Source organism: Arachis duranensis, chromosome 4 (genome assembly GCF_000817695.3).
Source record: "Arachis duranensis cultivar V14167 chromosome 4, aradu.V14167.gnm2.J7QH, whole genome shotgun sequence".
Lineage (NCBI taxonomy): Eukaryota > Viridiplantae > Streptophyta > Magnoliopsida > Fabales > Fabaceae > Arachis > Arachis duranensis.
The window spans coordinates 86,180,750-86,202,548 of NC_029775.3; the positions used below are offsets into that span (position 1 = coordinate 86,180,750).

At 33.3% G+C, this 21,799-nt stretch overlaps 1 protein-coding gene and 1 non-coding gene across 2 annotated transcripts in view; both read left to right on the forward strand.

Moving 5' to 3' along the window:
- Positions 1-3,206: 3,206 nt before the first annotated feature.
- Positions 3,207-3,315, forward strand: LOC127746975 (small nucleolar RNA R71). Its single transcript, XR_008008780.1, has one exon. It is a non-coding gene; the product is annotated as a small nucleolar RNA R71 (small nucleolar RNA).
- A 17,006-nt stretch (positions 3,316-20,321) lies between these two features.
- LOC107484833 (protein OCTOPUS-like) overlaps positions 20,322-21,799 on the forward strand; it is an 8,077-nt gene continuing 6,599 nt past the window's right edge. Inside the window, exon 1 of the mRNA XM_016105377.3 lies at positions 20,322-20,491. Coding sequence (XP_015960863.1) covers positions 20,322-20,491 — 170 coding nt within the window. The remainder of the gene's footprint in view (positions 20,492-21,799) is intronic.

Consider the following 21,799-nt stretch of genomic DNA (forward strand, 5'->3'; position numbering starts at 1 on the left):
ATATTTAAATTATATTAATTATATTTTTAAAATAAACAAAATTATCACATGTTATTTCTTAATTTATTTTTGTTAACGGTGTACTAATATAATTTGATAGCATAAATTGTCAATAATAAGTATCACATCATATTTTGATATGTATAATAATATAATAATAGTTAATTAGTGACACGTGACATACTGAAATAGACGGTTGTATCATGTATCGTAATATTATTTATCTACATATCTATTTGTACTACGTATCGTAATATTATTTATCTATATATTTACCCGCTATATCTTCAATGCAGATATATCAAATTAAGTCTCTAATATTGCATTATATTAAGTGGCTTATTTTAGTTTATAAAACTAAATGTTAATGCATTAAATTAATCTCTATTGTTTTTATAAATTTAAAATTTTTAATATTTTTAAATGCATTAATTTCACTCGACTTTATAGTTGATATTTAGATTAGCCCTAAGATTTGTCTAGAGTCTCAAATTGATTTTGAATTTTCACTCGTCTTAATTTGAATCCTGTATGTGTGAGTATGAAGGGGTGATGGAGAGAAAAAGGTGATGTGGATATGATTGGTTGAGGGTATATGGAGAAGAGGGAAAGTAAGAGAAAGAAGAATGTGGGGTAGGTAGAGATTCTGTGGGACCCACTAATCCTGAGAAGTTAGGAAATTCGAATTTCCTGTCCCCTTGTGGGCGTTGAACTCCCGGTCTCTGCTCCCTGGCTGGCGTTCAATGCCAGCTTCTTGCTCCATTGTGGGCGTTGAACGCCCAGCCTCTACTCCCTGGCTGGCGTTCAACGCTATCTTCTTACTCCATGTAGGGCGTTGAACGCCAATTAGGGACTCCTCCCTTGGCGTTCAACACCAGCAATGCTGCTCCCTCATGGGCGTTGAATGCCCACACTTCTCCCTATGTGGCCTTCAACGCCAGCTTCCTTACCCATTGGGACGTTGAACGCCCTTCTTGCCTCCTTGTCTGGCATGCAATGCTAGCAAGGAGTGTACTCCAGGGTGTTCTTCTTCCATCTCTGAATGTCTTTGTCTCTGCTCTAACTATTGCACATGATCACAACTTAAAGAAACAATTACGAAAATAAACTAATATTAGATAAATAAACTTAGGAGGAAGACTCTAGTTATGGTTGAGTTGCCTCCCAATAAGCGCTTCTTTAACGTCAATAGCTTGACGGTTAGCTCCTTTACGGAGATGGATAGGGGCTCAGAATGTTACCCCTTACAGTAAACTTCTTCCATGTGCTCTCATGGATGAGCTCCACATGTTCTAGAGACAAGATAGTGTACGGAATCACTGGGTTGTCTATGAAGACAACTCTCATGCCAGGTGAGAGGCCTTCAGTGGGGATTTTCTTATCCCTCCAGCCTTTAGGTACCTTCTTCTTCGTACCCTTATCCTCAGTGCTTGTTGATGGTTTAACAACACCAAACTTATATTTGGTGTCCGGGGGCTCTGTATAACTCTGCACTAAAAGAGAAGGTTGGAATACTAAGTGTTGCACAGTTGTCTCTCCCTTAGGGAAGGAGTTAGGTTTGGGCATCTTGAATAAGATGTGATCCTCCCATAATTGCAGAACTAGCTCTCCCTTCACCACATCAATTATGGCATTGGCTGTAGCTAGGAAGGGTCTTCCAAGGATGATGGATTCATCCTCGTCCTCTCCAGTATCTAAGATTATAAAATCTGCAATGATGTAGAAGTTTTCAACCTTTACTAAGACATCCTCTACCAGTCCATATGCCTTTTTTAGTGACTTGTCTGCCATCTACAATGAGATCTTAGCAGCTTGCACCTCAAAGATTCCCAACTTCTCCATTACAGAGAGAGGTATGAGGTTTATGCTTGACCCAAGGTCGCATAAAGCTTTCTCAAAGGTAATTGTCCCTATGGTGCAGGGCATTAGGAAGCGTCCGGGATCCAGCAGCTTCTGAGGTAGTTTCTTCTGAACCAAGGCATTGAGTTCCTTGGTGAGCACTGGAGGTTCTTCCTTTGATGTCTCTGTTCCAAATAATTTAGCATTCAGCTTTATCAGAATTCCTAGGTACCGAGCAACTTATTCTTCCCCAGTTTCTTCTTCCTCATCAGAGAAGGAGTATATCTCAAATTCTATAATCTTCAACCAGGCATTCAAGGGAACCTCTATAGTCTCCTCATGAGCCTTGGTTTCCTTTAGTTCTTCAACAAGGGGATCCTTAGTGGGCGTTGAACGCCTAGTTACTCCTTTTGTGGTGTTCAATGCCACAATTTGTCCCTCTTTGGGCATTGAACGCCCAGCTTCTACTCCATTGCTGGCGTTCAATGCCAATAACTGCGCCTCCTTAGGCGTTAAACACCCAGCTACTCCCTTGCTGGCATTCAACGCCAGCTTCTCCTCTTCAGTTTTGGCCTCAACTTTTATAGTGATGGCCTTGCACTCTTCTCTTGGGTTTACTTCAGTGTTACTAGGAAGAGTGTTAGGAGGAGTCTCAGGGATTCTCTTACTCATTTGACCAATTTGTACCTCCAAATTTCTAATGGAGGATTTTGTTTCAGTAATGAAACTATGAGTAGTTTTGGAGATATTGGAGACTATAGTGGCTAGGTCAGAGAGGCTCTGGTTAGAAGTCTCTATCTGTTACTAAGAATGTGGGAATGGTCTATTATTAAACCTATTCTGGGTTTTTCCACCTTGGTTGTTATTGAAGCCTTGCTAAGGCTTCTATTGATCCCTCCATAAAAAGTTGGGATGATTCCTCCATGATGAGTTCTATGTGTTTCCATAAGGCTCATTATTAGGATTTTCTGAGGAATTTTCCAAGTAGTTAACCTCATCCATCATGGGTTGATCTGGATCATATGCCTCTCCTTCATATGAGGCTTCTTAAGTGCTGTCAGTTGCAGCTTGTGATCCAATCAAATGCTGAGAGATCATGTTGACCTGTTGGTTCAGAATCTTGTTCTGAGTCAATATGACATTCAGAGTATCAATCTCCAGGACTCCTCTCTTCTGAGCCACCCCATTGCTTATAGGGTTCCTCTCAGAAGTGTACATGAATTGGTTGTTAGCAACCATGTCAATGTGTTCCTATGCCTCTTCAGGTGTTTTCTTCAAGTGGAGTGAACCACCAGCAGAGTGGTCCAGTGCCATCTTGGACATCTTAGAAAGAACATCATAGAAGATATCTAGCATGGTCCAGTCAGAAATCATGTTAGGAGGACACTTTCTGATCAATTGCTTATACCTCTCCCAGGCTTCATAGAGGGATTCACCCTCTTTCTATCTGAAGGTCTGAACTTTCACCCTGAGCTTGCTCAGCTTATGAGGTAGAAAGAACTTGGTCAAGAATGCATTGACCACCTTTTCCTAAAATGTCTAGGCTTTCCTTAGGCTAAAAAATCCAATCATAACCTAGCTCTGTCCCTTACAGCAAAGGAAAAAAGCATAAGCTTGTAAATTTCTAGATCCATTCCATTAGCCTTGATAGTATCACATATCTGCAAGAAATCAGAGATGAATCTGTTGGGATCTTTCTATGGAAGTCCATGAAACTGGCATTTCTGTTGAACTAGAGTGACCAGTTGAGACTTCAGCTTAAAGTTATTTGCACCAATTACAGGTATAGAGATGCTTCTTGCATAGAAGTCAGAAGTGGGTGCAGTAAAGTCACCTAGGACCTTCTTTGCGTCTCCTCCACCATTAGGATTGGCTGCCATGTTTGTATTTTCAACTTTTTGTTCAAAAAGCTCTATGAGATTTCCTCCAGAGTATTGTGCTCTAACTTGTTGTAAATGCCTCCTCAAAGTCCTCTCAGGTTCAGAGTCAGGATAAAAAAGATGTTCTTTATCCCTGTTCCTGCTCATAAACAAGAAGGAAGAATGCAAGAAGAAAAGAAGAAAAAGATTCTCTAGGTCAGAGTATAGAGATCCTTTGAGAGAGTTAGAAGAGGAGAAAAGAAAAGAAAGATATCTTTTAATTTAAAAGAGTTTTCAAAAAATAAATAGAAAAAAGAAAAAGAAGATTTTTGAAAATAGAAGAGAGAGAGAGAGAGAGAGAGAGAGAGAGAGAGAGGTAAGAATATTTGAAAAAAAGAGAAAGAAAGAAGAATTAGAGAAATACCAAACTTTCAAAATTAAATTAAGATAAAACAAGTAACTAACAAACTAACCAGAATTGAAAACAAATTAAAAGATTTGATTTTGAAATTTTAATTTTAAAAGAAGGTAAATATTTGAAATTTAAAAGTTTTAAAATTCAAAAGAAGATAAGATAGGAAGGACTTAAAGCAAGAAGATATGATAAAGAATTGAAAAAGATTTGCAAAGATAAGATTTGAAATTTGAGTTTTGAAAAAGATTTGATTTTGAAATTTTAAATTTGAATTTTGAAATTTTGAATTTTGAAATTAAATTTTAAAATTTGAAATTAAAGTAAGATAAGATATGATTTTTGAAATTTAAAGAAAGATAAAAAGATAAGATAATTGAAAAAGATTTGAAAATATAAGATTTAAAATTCAAGATTTAAACTTTACTAACAAGAAAACACCAAACTTCAAATTTTTAAATCAAGATAAGAAAAGATAGAAAAGATTTCGAAAATTTTAAATAAAGATAAAAGAAATATTTTTTTGATTTTCAAATTTTAAGAAAAGAGAAAAACAACTAAGAGACGCCAAACTTAAAAATTTAAGATCAAATGACACTAATTTTCAAAAATTTGAAAGAAAAACAGCAGAAGAAACCAAACTTAAAAATTTTAAGATCAAACAAAAGAAAAATACCAAGAACAATTCGAATACTAAGATAAACACTCAAGAACAATCTCGAAAATTTAAAGAAAAGATGAACACAAAAAGGGATACCAAACTTAAAAACTGACACAAGACTCAAACAAAGAAAAAGATTACTAAAGAAAAGAAAAGGTTTTTGAAAAAGAAAACAAAAGACACAATTAAAAGAGTAACTAAACCTTAAAGAATACCTAATCAAAGTAATAAGATAGTCCGGCAGTTTGTCAATCTCAGAACAATCTCCGGCAACGGCGCCAAAAACTTGGTGCGCAAAATTGAACTCCACACAACTGAACCGGCAGGTTCATCGGGTCATCCAAGTAATATCTCAGGTGAGTAAAGGTCGAATCCCACGGAGATTATCGGATTGGGTAAGCAATGGCTATCTTGTAGATCTTAGTCAGGCGATTAGAAAAGATGGTTGTTTGTTTGAAAGCATAAACGAAATAGTAAAGGAAACAAAATACCAAATTAGTGTAAAAGCAGTGATGGATATTAGTTAAGGCTTCGGAGATGCGTATTCTTTCCGGAGTAAATTTTCTTACTGTCTACTTCAATAACGAATGATTCATTCAATGGCAGCCGTAGTTAACTAACTCATGTAGCACCCTCATCAAGTTAGTCTCGTCTAAGCCATAGCAATCCACCATATTCGAGCAACTCATGTAGCATCCTCATCAAGTTAACTCATGGCTTCCCACTATAGTTAAAGGTGAAGACCTAAGCAATTCACTCCCCTTTGCGATCCTACTCAAAACGCCACAGACAAGGTCGGATCTTCCGGATCAGGGAACGCTGCTTCTCATACTTTAGCCTTGATGCCACAGAAAGCTCAATAGCCCACGATCAACGGAATTATATGTCACATATCCAAAGCTGTCGAGGCACCCTCTTGGAATTCGTAGGGCATTCTCTAGCTGTGGTTCAATGCTATCTGGGTCAGGATTCACACGGAACCTATGTAGAACAAGGATGATTGTCACGGGTCATTCTCAATTCATGAGATGAAGAACGAAAATGCACAAGAGAATGGAATCAAAAGTGTATTGAAATAGAACAGTAATATTATTAATCAATGAGAATCAACAGAACTCCTAACCCTAACTTAGGAGGTTTAGTTGCTCATGCTTTTACAGAAACTAATGTAAAACGTGAAAAGGTAAAGATGAGGTAGAAGATCCTAAATGTGGGTGATCTTCTCCTTTAAATACTAATCTAATAACTAAGAAGTGCAAAAAGTATGACAGTCTAGCCTAGAGGTGCGAAAATCCATCCTTGGGCCCACTTTGGTTGAGTACTTGGGTTGAGCTTGGCGTCAAACTTTGAGAAATGGGTGTTGAACACCCGTTAGGGGGTGATTGGCGCTACCTTGTGTTGTGGCGGGCGATGAACGCCAGGAATGGGGTGGTTCTTGGGCGTTCAATGCTGGCTTGTCTACTTGGGGCGTTGAACGCCAACCAGAGGTAGCTCCTTGGTGTTCAACACCCAGTATGGGCAGGCTCCTTCGAAAAAAAAGTAATTATATATTGCTGGAAAGCTCTAGAAGTTAGCTTTTCAACGCCGTTGATAACACATCATTTGGATTTCTATAGATCCAAAAATGCTCATTTGAGTGCACAGATGTCAGAATCTGATAGCATTTGCTACGCTTTCCTTGCCTCTGAATCAGACTTTGCCAAAAGCTTCTCAATTTCTGCCATAAATTACCTGAAATCACCATAAAACACAACAACTCAAAGTAAAATCCAAAAATGTGAATTTTACACTAAAACCTTTGAAAATATAATAAAACTTAAACAAAACATAACTAAAATAATATGAAAATGATGCAAAAAAGCATATAAAATATTTGCTCATCAACCACGAACCCCCTGGTGGGTGGTACACCACCACGAACCCCACCATTATGAGCGGTACACCACCACGAACTTTGCAAGATCATCAATTGGAAAAACAACACACACGTGAGTGGTAAATAACCATCATCCCCATAAACACATTCACAACCCGTGTGCGGTAAACAACCACGATCCCCACGTCCATGACAACACTAGACAAGCGGTACACCACCTCGATCCTTGTCAAGTCAAAGCTCACATTCAAAATCATATTCTTTTAAAATCTTGACTTGGAGTAAGTGGAATTAAGCCACAACCCTTGCGTACTGCCCAAGTGTTTTCCAAATATCAAAATCTCTCTCTTAAAAATAATTTCAAATCTATTTCTCTTTCATTAAACTTCATTTCTTAATAAATCAAATTCAAATTTAACACTTTTCTCAATAAAACTCAGAACATAATAATTTTCTTAATAATTTAAAATTATCTAATATAATTCTTAACTTTTGAAAATCCATTTTTGACTCCCAAGATAATTAAAACACCCTAGATGGCTGTTCATACATAACCGAATCAAAATCTCAAGCAAACAACAATAATTCATCATAAACTCATTCAAACTTGAATAATTAATCAAACAACATTCACTTATCAAATTCATATTTAATTATTATAAAATTATTAAAACCCTACCTCTGTGTAGAAATCACAACAACAAAAATTCCAGAAAAGCTTTCTGACTGAGCTACTGAAGAGAAAAATATCAAAAATCGTTTGTGCCTTCTAGAACTCCAATTAGCCGAATTCAAGGGGAAGCGGAGATACGTCACCGTCAATTTTCACCAAACAAAAGTGATGCCAACCTCTAGAGGAGGAAGATATGAATACTTTTATCGGATTAGATTTTTTTATTGGAGTTGCGGATCTCAAGAAATCGAGGCCGGAAACTTGGAGGTTTTTATGGTTTCTCTCCCACACCCACGGTCTCTCTCTCACTCGGTTTCTTTCTTTCTTTCTCAAATTCTATTCAGTGGAAATGAATGAACGACTCTCAAGGGGGATTTTTAATACATAATTATAAGTAAAATTGAAAAGAGTATTAATCGAGAAGCCTGAAAAGAGTGAAAATAAAAATTGCGAAGTCGTATCACTCACGTATCGACAACTAAAAGATAAAGCGCGAAGTCGAAAGCGACATACAGATAAAGGCAGTAAGGAGAAACAGAGAAGGACAGTATATAGATATATAACATAAGTAAATAGCCATTAGTCACGACCCGCGAAATTTAGGCTGGGTAGGGTACGGTATAACAGTAGTTGACAACAGTATCTCCTAATCTCTCCCAAAAGAAATATTAAAAAAAACCTCTATAGGCAAGTTCAAAAGAGTTCAATACATAATATAGGCATTTCAAAATAAAGGTGGAGAGATTCTAAGCAAAATATAAAGTAAAAAATATAAAGATCTTCGCCGTCTCTCAGATGAACCATAGCTCACTTCTGAGCACCTAGACTTGTATCTGAAAAACAAGAGATACATACGGAATGAGAACCCCCGACCCATGTGTTCCCAATACGGTAAAAGTGCCAAATAAATACAATGTATTGTAATAAAAACTCACTAAGCATCCTAAACTTTCTTTCATCAAATATTCATCTTATGTTCTCACTAATCCATAAATAGGTAACTGTCATAAGGGAATACTAAATTTAATTCATCTTTCTTTTAAACTTCCCAACATCCTAAATCTCCAACAAAACAAAATCAGAATCTTAAACAAAACCATCACCCGCTATTCTGTCTCGATAATTCTATGCCAATACCTCATATATGCACCTGGTGCAAGTGAAATCACTTCACTGCATCTACCTAGGGAACTCAAATTATCTCATTCGATAATCATTATTTTAAATTAATTATATCATTATTCCATCTCAACAAGAATAGCCCTCAGCGTCAACCGACACCAGCATGAGGGACCTCTCAGTTGTACAAACACAAGTAATACAGACAAGTAATGCACAATTAAAGTACAAGTAAAGCAAGTAGCATTTAATCAAGAAGCACATCATATATGTACAATTTGGCAATCCGAAACAAATAGGCAAACTGAAATAAGTCAAACAAATACAAATGATGAATGCCTGTCCTATAGCTGATGATATCATCTGTCGGTTACATAGCCAACCTGACATGTCCTGGTAGCTAATCACGGACAGAAATACCCATGCAAAATAAGTGGGCTTGAGCTACAACCCCTTTACTACTACCCGCTTAACCCAGAGCCAGTGGAACAACTACTACTGCAGCTACTACCCACGCGGGTGTTTAAAAGCTCAACCTGGAGCGTGTGAAATCACCACTACTGCTGCTACTATCCAGGCGTCACTATCTCTGACATGGAGCAAGTGGGACGACCCACAACCCTTGCTACTGCCCAGGATTTCAAAACATACATTCATTAAGTTTAAAATCAATCATCATTGTTATCAAATCTCAAACATTAACCTGGAGCAAGCGGAACGAACCACAACCCTTGCTGCTACTACCCAAGTATCACAAATACACATCCATTCATAATCACTCTTCATTATTACCAATTCTCAAACAATGACCCGGAGCAAGCGGGACGAACCACGACCTTGCTACTACCCAGGTATCACAGACATACATTCATTCAAAACTCCATAATTAAACTCATTTATCATAATTCTCCTTCTCCATCTCATACCCGGAGCAAGTGGACAACGCCACTGCCTACTATCCAGGGTCACATGTCACATTCATTTTCAAATCATTATTTCTACATTTCCTCAATCACAATTCATTACTCCAAGTCTCTCTTCATCAGCAAGTTATTACATTTCCTAACTTCTTCTCATTACTAGGCATACTATAAAAATTTAGGACTTAAAGGATGAAAATAGATGTTTAGAAGTTTGAAATTTGGCTTTAAAAACTCAAAAAAATCAATTTTTGCTAAAAACAGGGTGACACGTGCGCGTCACTCACGCGCGCGCATGGGAAGTAAAGAGGTAGGCTGACGCGTGCGCATCAGCCACACGTACGCGTGGATGCATTTTGCACTCCTCGCACAAAACCGGCACACTACCATCACAACTCTCTGGAATTAATACCACGCACATGCATCAATACAGCGACGCGTATGCGTCGGCCAGGCGCACGCGTGAGAGAGTAAAAATCGTGCATGACGCGTGCGCGTCGGCCATGCGTACGCGTGCGCATCGGCCATGCGTACGCGTGGGCGTACATTTTCATAAAAAATTCACTAACTCTGAAAAAGATGCAGAATTTCATTTTCAAACCTCAAACTTCCGCCACACATAACTTTTTCTACAAAATTCTTTTTTCAACAATTTATGAACCTTTAGAAAGATTGTTGAATGAACTTTCATAAAAATCCAATTTTGAAGAATTTCTAACTCCGAGGACCAAATTACAACCACTGAAGTTGGTCAAAAATTAATTTTTATACAAAAATAGAAATCACCAATTAAGATAATTAAAAATTTAAGAATTATTTTAAAATTTAAAATAAATTTCAGAAGGTTAATTTGAGTATTAACTCTTTCATATTGTTATGTAGATTTTTTTACAAATTTGAATTGGTTCAATATCTATGATTTGAGAGTGAAACCTATTCCTCTTCTATGGATACTAGTTTTGAAATTTACACTAAAGACTCCATTGTTGAACAAGTGAAAAAAAACACTTGGAATGTAAACTAGTATTAAATTATTTGAAATTATAAAAAAAATAAAGTAAATGACTTTAAATTAAAAAAAAAGCAGTAAAAATGCCTTCAACACAGCCGAAGGATTTTTAATCTAAAATGATAGACTTTAAAGAGGAAAAAAAGAAAAACTTGCAAAGGAAAAGTAAATTACAAAAAAGCAATTTACAGGAATTTAAAAGAAATGAAAAGATATGGAAGGAATCCTATAGAAGAGAAACTCGAGGCAAATTCAGAAATTCGTTGGGATGTGAGTGTGCGTGAGTATTTTCTGAAGACGATCCAACCCATTGCTCCTTCCAAGCCCTCTTAAAATATAGAACAATATGACCAATCTTATGTTGGCAACTATCACCTCTAAAAAGTCTAAAAAAATAACTGGCTCTGCCAATCACAAAGCCAAATAACTATCCTCATGAACATCATCATCATCCCATCATTCCATTTATTGACTTCAACTTTTAATGCACTTCAAAGGATCGGTTCCTTTTCTCGATATCTTCCCTTCGAACTCACACCTTTTAAGGTTCGACTACCAATACTTTGATGTTTAATGTTTCGATTATTAAATTTATCGACTAACAAATTATCTCCTAGAATTATAGTTATTGTTAAAATCAATTTTAAAGATGAAATAATTAATCCTATCTAAAACCAATCTTTTACTCAAATAACTTAGATAAATATAAAAACAAAAGAAATCAGTTTTTCACACTTGGTAACCATTTCAATTTTGCACGATCCCGTTAATTATGCCTATTTCATGCATCTCCAATTACTTACTCTTCTTTCTCTCTTTTCTCTTTAATTTTTCAAGATTATTTAATTAAGGATCTTTCTTAATCAAAAATTCGAAAAAAAAAATTCCAAAAACTACTTATTTTCAATAGTTCTTCATCTCCGTCCTTTTTTTCCATCATTATTATCACAAAATCTCCAAGCTTCAAGCATTATTATTCTTTCATATTTTCTTGGTACGTTCTGCTTCATGCTATTTCTACATTATTATTTAATATCTCTATTGATTCCTCTAATTCACATTATACCTTCCTATTTAAAAGAAAGAAAGAAAGAAGAAAAAACCTAACCCCACATTTTTTAACAGATTAATTATTTGGGGTTCACTCTTCATCAACAATTTTTCTTTCTTGTTCTAATCTATCTTCAAGAACTAACAACTAAACCCTTCTCATTCAGATCGCACAGAAATGGATGCTTCTACCTCTTTGGCCGTGACTTCAGTGAAAGCCAAAGAAAAGCAACCCGTAGAGCATGGAGGGGGAAGCAAAACCACAAAATATTTTCAAACAAGCAAGTTTAAAAATTCTCTCAACTGAAGCGGATACTATTATCAAGGATCTAGAAGACACCACCAACGATAATAAAACCCTATTCCCTTTCTCTATTGGAAACGAACCTCACTGCTTCCTCAGCCCTCTAAATTCTCCAAAACAAGCAAAAAAGGTTTTTCACTATTTTTCTTGTAGTGAAAATCAAGATTTACTGATCGAAGAAAACCCTTTTGTAGTCCATTTGTTGATCATGCTCGTCCATTTCAAAATTTAAAATTTAAAACAATACCCAAAAGAGTTATTCTAATTTCACTTTTCCTCCCATTCCCAATTAAGTAAACAACCACACAAACCATTATCACTCTCCTTCGCTCCACATCTACAGCTGTCAAGTTGTCAAGTGACGCACCATCTTTACCGCTACACTAGCCGCCGGCCAACATTCTGTCACTAATCGCTGAGACTTTACCACCCACTGAGCTGCAACACACACCATGAAAGAAGCGCCTAAACATGCCACCGCAGCCGTCCTCTGCACCACCAACCACCGAGCTCACCCACTGCGAATTTTTAAACTAATTTTGGATATTTGTTATTATTTTGGATATTTGTTACTATGATTTTTAAACTAATTTTGGATATTTGTTATTATTTGGTGTTAGATTTTTTTTAGATTTTGAATATTTTTCTTCGTTAGATGTTGGAAGTTTCTTTCTCCTTAGTCTCAGATGTTTCTTTTTCTTATATTTTAAATATAATACCCTAATTATCCTAAGTCTTACCTCATGTCATAAAGCAAAGAATAATTAAATGTCAAGATAATTCTAAGGCTTATACGATAATATATATATATATATATATATATATATAAAATACTAGCTGCAACCCGCAGAGTTTAAGTTGACTAGTTATATACAGACATAACAGAGTTAGGAAAATTAAAACAGCATATGCAACATCTCTCTCAAAGTTAGCCTCTAAGGCAAATGTAGATACAAAAGTGAGAGTACTAAAACAAAATATTCAAAAGAAATCCAAAGGATGATAAAGATCCTCCATTCTGTCACCATCACCCAACTCACCGAGGTAGATTACGATCTGCATCTAAAAAATAACAACATAATATAGTATGAGAGTCGGAGGTTCTCAATATGATAACAGTGCCTAGTAATGTGAGATATAAGATTTTGAGATGCTAGAGACAATCCTAGAACTTCACATCAATCATAATATTGAAACTTATAAAACAGATAAATAAATTCTTAAACAGGTCATCTATCTTAGCGGATTTCTAATCTAACATTTTCATTGCTGTCCCATAGCCTTCACTAGCCTAACCGCCATACGATTCCATCGCCACCGCCTACTGAACCTCATCAATCCCAGTAGAAAATACAAGTATTTGCACACAAGTAAAACACAAAAAATAATCAAGTATAGCAAATAATCAAGAAGCAATTAAGCATGTTATACATTTAGGCATAGTATGCAAGTAAACAAAGCAAGAAAACATATAAAAAATGCACATAATGAATGCCTGTCCAATTAGCTATGATATCACATTGTCGGTTCAACTGCCAACCCGACACATTTCCATGGGAATGTTGCCTTTCGGTCACGAATATAAATGGGAACCCCAGGGATATTGTGCCCGGCACACGGACCAGGGATATAGTGCCCGACACACTCTTGTGATTCCAAAAGGATGCGAGCGGGATACTCAGCCATAGACCTCACATCTCACTGTAAGTGGGACTAACCACCGCCCTTACGCCACCGCCGCGACCTCGACAGGCGGGATTAACCTACTGTCCCTGTCAGGCGCATATCGTCTCAACAATATCAGTATAATACAATATATATTCATATCTCATTCAGTGATCACTTTTAACATTCAATAATTCACCACTTCTCTTCGAGTCCTCGACTCGTCATAACCGTCATTAATCCCTTGATTTCACAAGTTTACCATCAGCTCTTAAGTTCTCACAATCATCATTAATATAGTATTCCACGGTCCAATCAAAACTTCAGAAACTTAAACCTCCGTCTTCTAAACTTTTTATCAGAAAATATCTAATTAAAATCACTCATTGTATTCTCTATGTTTCAAAACCTAAAAACAAGTTAAGGGATCTTAAACAAGCGTTACAAAAGTTTGCAAGCTTACCGGGAAGGTAAAACGATTGAAAATAAAGTTTTTAGGGCTTGTGCGTAGCATAGGGTTATGCGTACGCACGCACCAGTAAAGTTTTTTTAACTTGTGCGTACGCATGAATGCGTGTGGATGCACTCAACAGAAGGCTCTTCCCAGCTTGTGTACCCACAACTTGCAACTTTCATAGGGTATGCATGCACACACCTCTCATGTGTACGCACGAGTCATAACACCCGTTCTGCTCGGTGCGTAGGCACACAAACCAGAACTTACAATTTTCTACAACATCACAAAATTCAGATTTTTGACACCAATTTTCAACGATCATATCTTTTTCTACAAAATTCTGATTTTCACGAAATCTATATCGTTTTAAAACTCTTTGAATTATCTTTAACTTGATTTAAAATCCAATCAATTTCAAAAACCGAGGATTAAGATATGATCCGCCAAAGCTGGCCAAAAATTCGTTTTTACAAAAAATCTTTAAACCTCAAATTTACCAAAACTCTCAATTCAAAACCAATTATTTCACATCCAAAACAGCTCCAATGTACCTAAATTATATTTATATACCTTCTCATCATTCTACAACTTAGCAACATATAATATCATCTATTCCATATACCAAATTCTACTTATAAAACTCGAGTTTCAATAATTAACATCACAAAACATCATTTCACCATCCTCAACATTTATCAACATCAACAAGCCTCATAATTCATTATTAATCCTCATAATCATTATCCAACCCCACATCATAAATCAACATAATCATTTACCAATATCTTCACAATCATCAAAATTATCATATATCATAATTATCAACCACCAATTCAATCCTATCCTAAGGTCTGCTAGCCTAAGTGTCCAAAAATATTACATATTACATCCAGAAAACTAAAACCATACCTTGACCGATTCCAAATATGCACCAGATACCAAAATTCGACCTCAGCCAAACTTCCACAAGTTTCCAAGTTAATTCAAGCCACCACAACCAACCGAAAAGCTCAAATAATCATAAATTCCAAACTCTATACATTATTAATTCATCATAATTAATACCTAGGATTTACCAAAATTATAAATTTATAAGGGTTTAGGACATTCTTATCTTACCCAATAGTTTTGGGGCCAAAATCTAACAATACTTCAATGCTACAATACCACTAAGAAATCAAAATCACAAAATCAATTCAATATCAAAAGCTAAATTTTTGAAACTTTTAGGGCTGAAGAATGGAGTCAAAATCTTACCAGTAAAAGTTAGTTAGAACTAATGGGCTCGGCGAGAGCTTCGCATAACCACAACCAAGACGCGAATCGGAGCACTGTAGCTTAAGATACAAGCAAAAGAGTGAGGAAGTGAATAGTATTTCTTCTTCCCTCTTCTCTCAACCCATGCAGCTGTAAGTGTGTGGGATTATGAAGTTATGAGGCTGAAATGACCTCACTTAAGGGTATATATATATNATTAGTGCCCGATTTTAAACTTTAATTATTTTTCTAAGTTTTTCTATAGATTTTATTATTCTCACGCAGTACCAGATAAACTTAAGCCAGTACTGCTAGCTAATTTATTGGCACACGTTTTTACGCAATTTTTTCCAAAAAAAATATTTTTCAATTCATAAAAATCTACTTAATCCAAATATTATATTTAAATTTTATAATTAATATTCTAAACTTTTGCACCTATTTTAAAAAAATTAAATTATTTTAATTAAGTAGTTAAGTAATTACGGTTATTACATTAGATATTTATTCTTTTTGAGTTTCGAAAGTTTTTTTAATAGTTCTAAATGTTTCTTTTCTTATTTTTTGGAAGTTCTTTTTCTAATATTTTGTTGGATATCTCATTTTGTGAGGTTTTAGAATTTTAAAAAAATTTTGGATATTTACTTTTTGTTAGATTTTGGATGTTTATTTTTGTTATGTTTCAAATGTTTCTATTTATTATAAATTTTTAAAATAATTTTGGAAGTTTTAAATAAATTTTAAAATTTTTAAAATAATTTTTGAACTTTTTACTATATTTTTTAAAATGATTTTAGATATTTGCTATTATTTGGTGTTAGATTTTTTTTAGATTTTGGATTTTTTTTCATTAGATTTGGATATTTCTTTCGCTTCAGTTTTAGATGTTTCTTTTTTTTATGTTTTTGATGTTTTTTTTCCTTTTGGATAACTTTTTTAATAGTTCCGATTTTTTTCTTAGTTTTCAAAAGTTATTTTTCAATATTTTGTTGAATGTGTCTTTTTGTTAGATTTTTGAAATTTTAAAAAAATTTCGGATATCTCCTTTTTGTTAGGTTTTGAATGTTTCTTTTTGTTATATTTCGGATATTTCTTTCTATTAGAAATTTTTAAAATAATTGTGCAAGTTTTAAAATGGTTTTTGGAATTTTTATTATAATTTTTAAAATAATTTTGGATATTTATTATTATTTGGTGTTTGATTTTTTTTTTAGATTTTGGATACCTTTTTTCATTAGGTTTTGGATGTTTTTTTCTTCTAAGTTTTAGATGTTTATTTTTCTTATGTTTTGGATATTTATTCATTTTAGATTTTGGATAATTTTTTTAATAATTTTAGATATTTTTTTTTTAGTTTTTGAATGTTCTTTTTCTAATGTTTTTGTTAGATGTCTTGTTTCATTAGGTTTTGAAAGTTTGAAAATATTTTAGATATGCCGTTTTTGTTAGATTTTGGATGTTTATTTTTTTATGTTTCTTTTTATTAAAAATTTTTAAAAAGATTTGAAAATTTCAAAATAAATTTTTAAAATAATTTTTGTAATTTTTAAAATAATTTTAGATGTTTGTTTATTTGGTCTTAGATATTCTTTTTTAGATTTTTTTTTGTTAAATTTTAAATGTTTCTTATGATAATTTAAATTCAAATTCTCTAAAAAAAAAAATTACTAGTTGACTACAGTTAGCCACACTCCCCTAATTAGTTACATGGCAGAATTTTTGTTGTAATTCTTTCTGTTGAACAATAGAATAAAAATAAAAAATATTATTTTAAGAGTAGTTGTTAGTTTTATTAATTATAATTATGATTTACATTTTGTTTTACAACCTTAAAGATAAGATTGTCGTTAAGAAAAAAGTAATGTAATGAATAAAAGTAGGCCTGAGATTCAATTAAAATAATTTTATTAATTAATTAAAATTACTATAAAAAAATAATAAGAATGTAATAAATCAAACAAAATAGAAGGAATGATTTTTTTTTTAGAATTTCTTCAATAAAATTATCTATTTTCTTTAATTCTTTTCTAATTATGGCTTTTTCTTTTCTATTCTATTAAAACCTTCCTCTTATAACATTGTTACATACTTACATTATTTCATTATTCAAAGTATTTAACTTTTATAACGAACTATCTCAAAACTATATGTATCTAGTGTAATATGCATGATAGTGTCTAATACTTTACATTAAGAGTGCAATTAAATTAATCCCTAAACTTCACGCCAAAAGAAAATAGAAACATGTGAAAGGTAATATGAATTATGAATTAATGTTCAAAAGCAAATGAAAACAATGAGTAGGAAAATTTGCTTGTCCCAAAAGTTGACAGGGATGAGGTTTTCCATTTGAGAAAACTAGAGTTTAATTTATGGATATAAAGCATGTTTCCTTTTGATATTGATGGATGAAGGAGCTTGAAGCTTGTGTGGCCTTTCACATTCATGCTTATACTATTTTTGTCTTTTTGAGGGGTGGGACTTAGTTCATTCATTTGTCAAGTATTTAGAGTCTCCTACATACCCTTTTTTCCTAAACGTAAAAAAGGCAAGCCACACTAACAAAAAATGCTTAACCTTATGTCTCATTCCTCAACTCACAAAAGGAAAAAAACATCTTTGACAAAGGCTTAGGGATACAAACACTAGACTCAAACTACATAATAAATTGACAATTTAATCCAAAACTATTCTATATCTGTATGCAGAAATAAATTATAGCTAATATATAGTAATACTACATTCGGTCTAAATTAAGTGTCCAATATTAATTCCGTAAATTGACTAAAATAATTATTTTAGTTAATTTTAGATAAATTAAATTTATATAAAACTACCTGTATTAATTTTTTATTATACCAAATTCGTTTCTTTTACTATTTTTATTTTATTTAACATGACTATTATTTAAAAATTTAATTTTGATGTACTGTTAATATAAAATAGATTTAATTACACAACATCACATTAACAAAAATAACTATTTTTTATATTAATTACTTAAATAATTATTAAAAAATGGATATAATTAAACGATTAAGAAAAATATTTTACACTTATATCAAAATTAAACTCAGCTATATAAAATCAAGAAAAAAAATTCAAAGGTATATTTTCATTTAGAATTTTTCATTTATTTGAGTATTTGTTCCTACGAGCGATATTTTTTGGGTATTAGTTTTTGTAATTACATTAACTAAACTGATTTAAAATTAATATTTATATTGAATATAATATTTAAAATGAGATCGATATTAGTAAAAAGAGATCGTATCACTCTAAAGAAAGACCAATTAAACGATATCACTTGTATAATTTATTATATGAAATAATTAAAAATAATACAAAATTTAAATTAAATTGAGACCAAATATTAAAGTCATAAATTTTATATTGAATCTCAAATCAATTTTTATGATATATAATTTTATAAATATTTATGTTTTATTTTGTGAGATCTAAAATAAAATTGAACTAAAATCAAGTATTAAAAATGTTCTAATTATATCAGTTAAATCGAGCCGGATAAAATTTGGTAGCCTAGACCCTTAAGTCTAATTAAGCATGTTAACTATTAAATTTTTTTTTGTTGTTGTGAATGGTATTCTTTCAATCCAACAAGTTAAAAATTAATCTGTTGTAAATTTGAGCTTAATTTAAAAGTTTGTCGCTGACCGATAATTACTGTATGCATAAAGCAAAATTCAAATTTCCCTTAACCAAACGAGTAAATTAATCACTCGACAAACTAAATTGGTTACTAACTATTTAATTAAGCACCCCAACTAACCATTTTCATCAATTAAAATCAAATCAACTCATTAAATATGAAAAAAATTGATTGATTAAAAACTAATAATAATAATAATAATAATAAAACGTATTTTTTTAGAAACCGAGGAACTAGTAATAAGGAGACTCATTATAGTGTTTATGAAACTGTGTTTGTTTTTAGATATAAAACATTTTAAATAAAAAATAAAATAAATCAAATTTTTATAATTTATTTTAATTTATTATTAAATAAAATATAAAAATATTCATTTTTATATTATTGTCTTTTATATTTTATTTTCGGTACTTATTTTGTTCGATTTCTAATATATTTAAAATATATTTTTGTAACATATTTCATAACTAATTAGGTATTGTTATATCAATTAGAGAACGAGAATAGTTTTGGTTAAACTCACTCAATATTTAATAAATTTTAATACATGCATAAAAATCACTATTTTCATTAAAATTTTTGTAGATGATTCTCACTCTATGTTTTCTTGAATGATCTACACCTCAGTATTTTTTATAGTTTTTTTTTTAATTTTGGGAAAATAATTTTGCTACCCAATATAATTTTTCCACTAAACTTTTAAAACTATTTAGGTTATGACCTATAAGAATAAGATGTGGGGCTTGGCTTCTATGTTCGAGGCCTTTGATGGAAGCACAGTTATTTGTTCACTTATGAAGAGTATATAAGCCAAGTGGGGAAGTCGGAGCTGTTTGGAGGAAAAGAAAGCCGTAAAACACAAAAAAGGAACTTGAAACAGGAAAAAGAAAAAGAGAGAGGAAAAAAAAAAAGGAAAGTTAAAGACAACGGAAAAAAAAATAAAAATAAAAATAAAAATAAAAATAAAAAAGAAAGATAGAGAGAGAGAGAAGGAAAGCAAGAAAGAAAGCGAAATGTGAGAAAGGAAGATAACAGTGCAGAAGAAGGCCCTTTCTTTTTTCTCTCTCTTGAAATGTAAATTGTTATGGCGTGATTAACTTTTGCTTTTTCTCTCGACAGGAATCTTTGAAAATAGGAAGCATCCCCATGTAACAAAAGGAAAAGCTTAAAAAAAATAAAACTGAATTGTTTCTAAAATATATTTAAGAAATTGCTCAACGTGATGTTGATGAAAATTAGCCTTTGGGGGTAAGAAAAAATGTTTCTAAAATATATTTATTGGGTTGAACAGAACTAAAATTAAACTTTGATTGAAGATTGTTTGTTGGTTGGAAACTATATTTATAACAAAGTGATTTCTTTTACCGAGAAGAAATTCTTAACCGACGAAAACCTTTCATTAGTGACGAAACAGAAGTTGTTCTCGAAACCCAATCACTTTTATCGCGAGACGGTTCTTCCAATTCGTGCATGAATCGGGAGGTGTAGCGAGGGGTGGTGGTATATCCAACGGCACTCCAGCACACTACCTGTCTTTAAATCTTGGAGCAATGAACTCGACTACTGCAGAAGACAGACCGAGTAACTATACTTTGTCGGGTGAGATAGAGCTCGAGATTGGGTTGAAGTTTCTCAATAGAGAAACAGCAGTGCTTGCTGTCAAGAACTACAACCTCCGCAGAAGCGCGAAATACAAGGTGGTAGAGTCAAATCAAAGTCGGTATGTATGTCGATGCAAGTAGTGTAGGGACCAATGTCGTTGGATGGTACGGGTTGCAAAGACCAAGTCTTCCAGATTTTGAAAAATTCAAAAATACCAAAGGCCTCATAGTTGTTTGACAACTTCGAAGTCGTAAGATCATGCTCAACTTGATAGCAATGTCATCTGCCAGCATATATTTTTTATGGTTGACGCTGATGCGACCATTTGCATAAAGGTGTTGCAAGGATCAGTAAAGTCAGCATACAGGTATAAGATTTTTTACAAGAAGGTTTGGCACGCGAAGCAGAAGGCAATTGCCAAAATTTATGGTGATTGGGAGGAGTCATATGACCATCTGCGGAGATATTTCAACGCCCTGCAAACTTTCATTCTAGGTATAACTTGTAAGTCAAACTTATTGGACTTTATTATTGATGGTGTTTTTAGTCGTTTCTCTGTTTTACTAATTAAGCATATTGATACCAGAGACAATTGTTGACCTACAAACGGGACCGTACTATGTCGACAATACATTGGACCGTGACAGTCTCATATTTCATCAGGTTTTTTGGTCATTTTTGTCGTGTGTTTAAGCCTTCAAGCACTGTAAGCCACTGATCTCAGTTGATAGAACACACTGTAAGCAGAATGTAACAACGTGCATACTGAATGAGGGCTATCTGATGAGTCAGGTGAGTCCTGAGCCACTTCAACTTTATGTTAAACTTCGTTGTCCCTACATGGCCGGCTGGAACATCACCTAAAAGTTCTTGACACCATTGTCATATATCTCTTTGTTGGAACTTTCTCTATGACCTCAAAGTACCACTCACAGGCTCGCCATCAATAGGTAACCCTAATTGTATTACAACATCCTCTAAAATTATGGTACACTCACCCTAAGGGAGGTGAAATGTGTGCGTTTCGGGATGCCATCTTTCGACAAAGGCACTTATCAGTGGATTGTCATACTCGAAACTCTATTAAAAAATTATAATTCCCATGCTTGGATCCAAACGTGAAAACATCAACAAGTATGCCATGCGGAATAAGAACACGGGTGGGCTATAATAAAAAAAACATGAAAAATATAATTGAAAATACTCTTACCAAGATTAAATAACAACAAAATTGGTTCTAACAAGAATACTAATAACATAATTCACTAAACATAATCACTGAAATTAACTTTGCGAAACAAATATCCAATATAAATTTCATCTAACCGATTAAGATTTTCTTCCACGTTACTTTCACCCTTAGTCATTTTAATTTTTTTTTTCAAACCACAATACAATATTTTTCACGACAGCACAATTTGTTTTT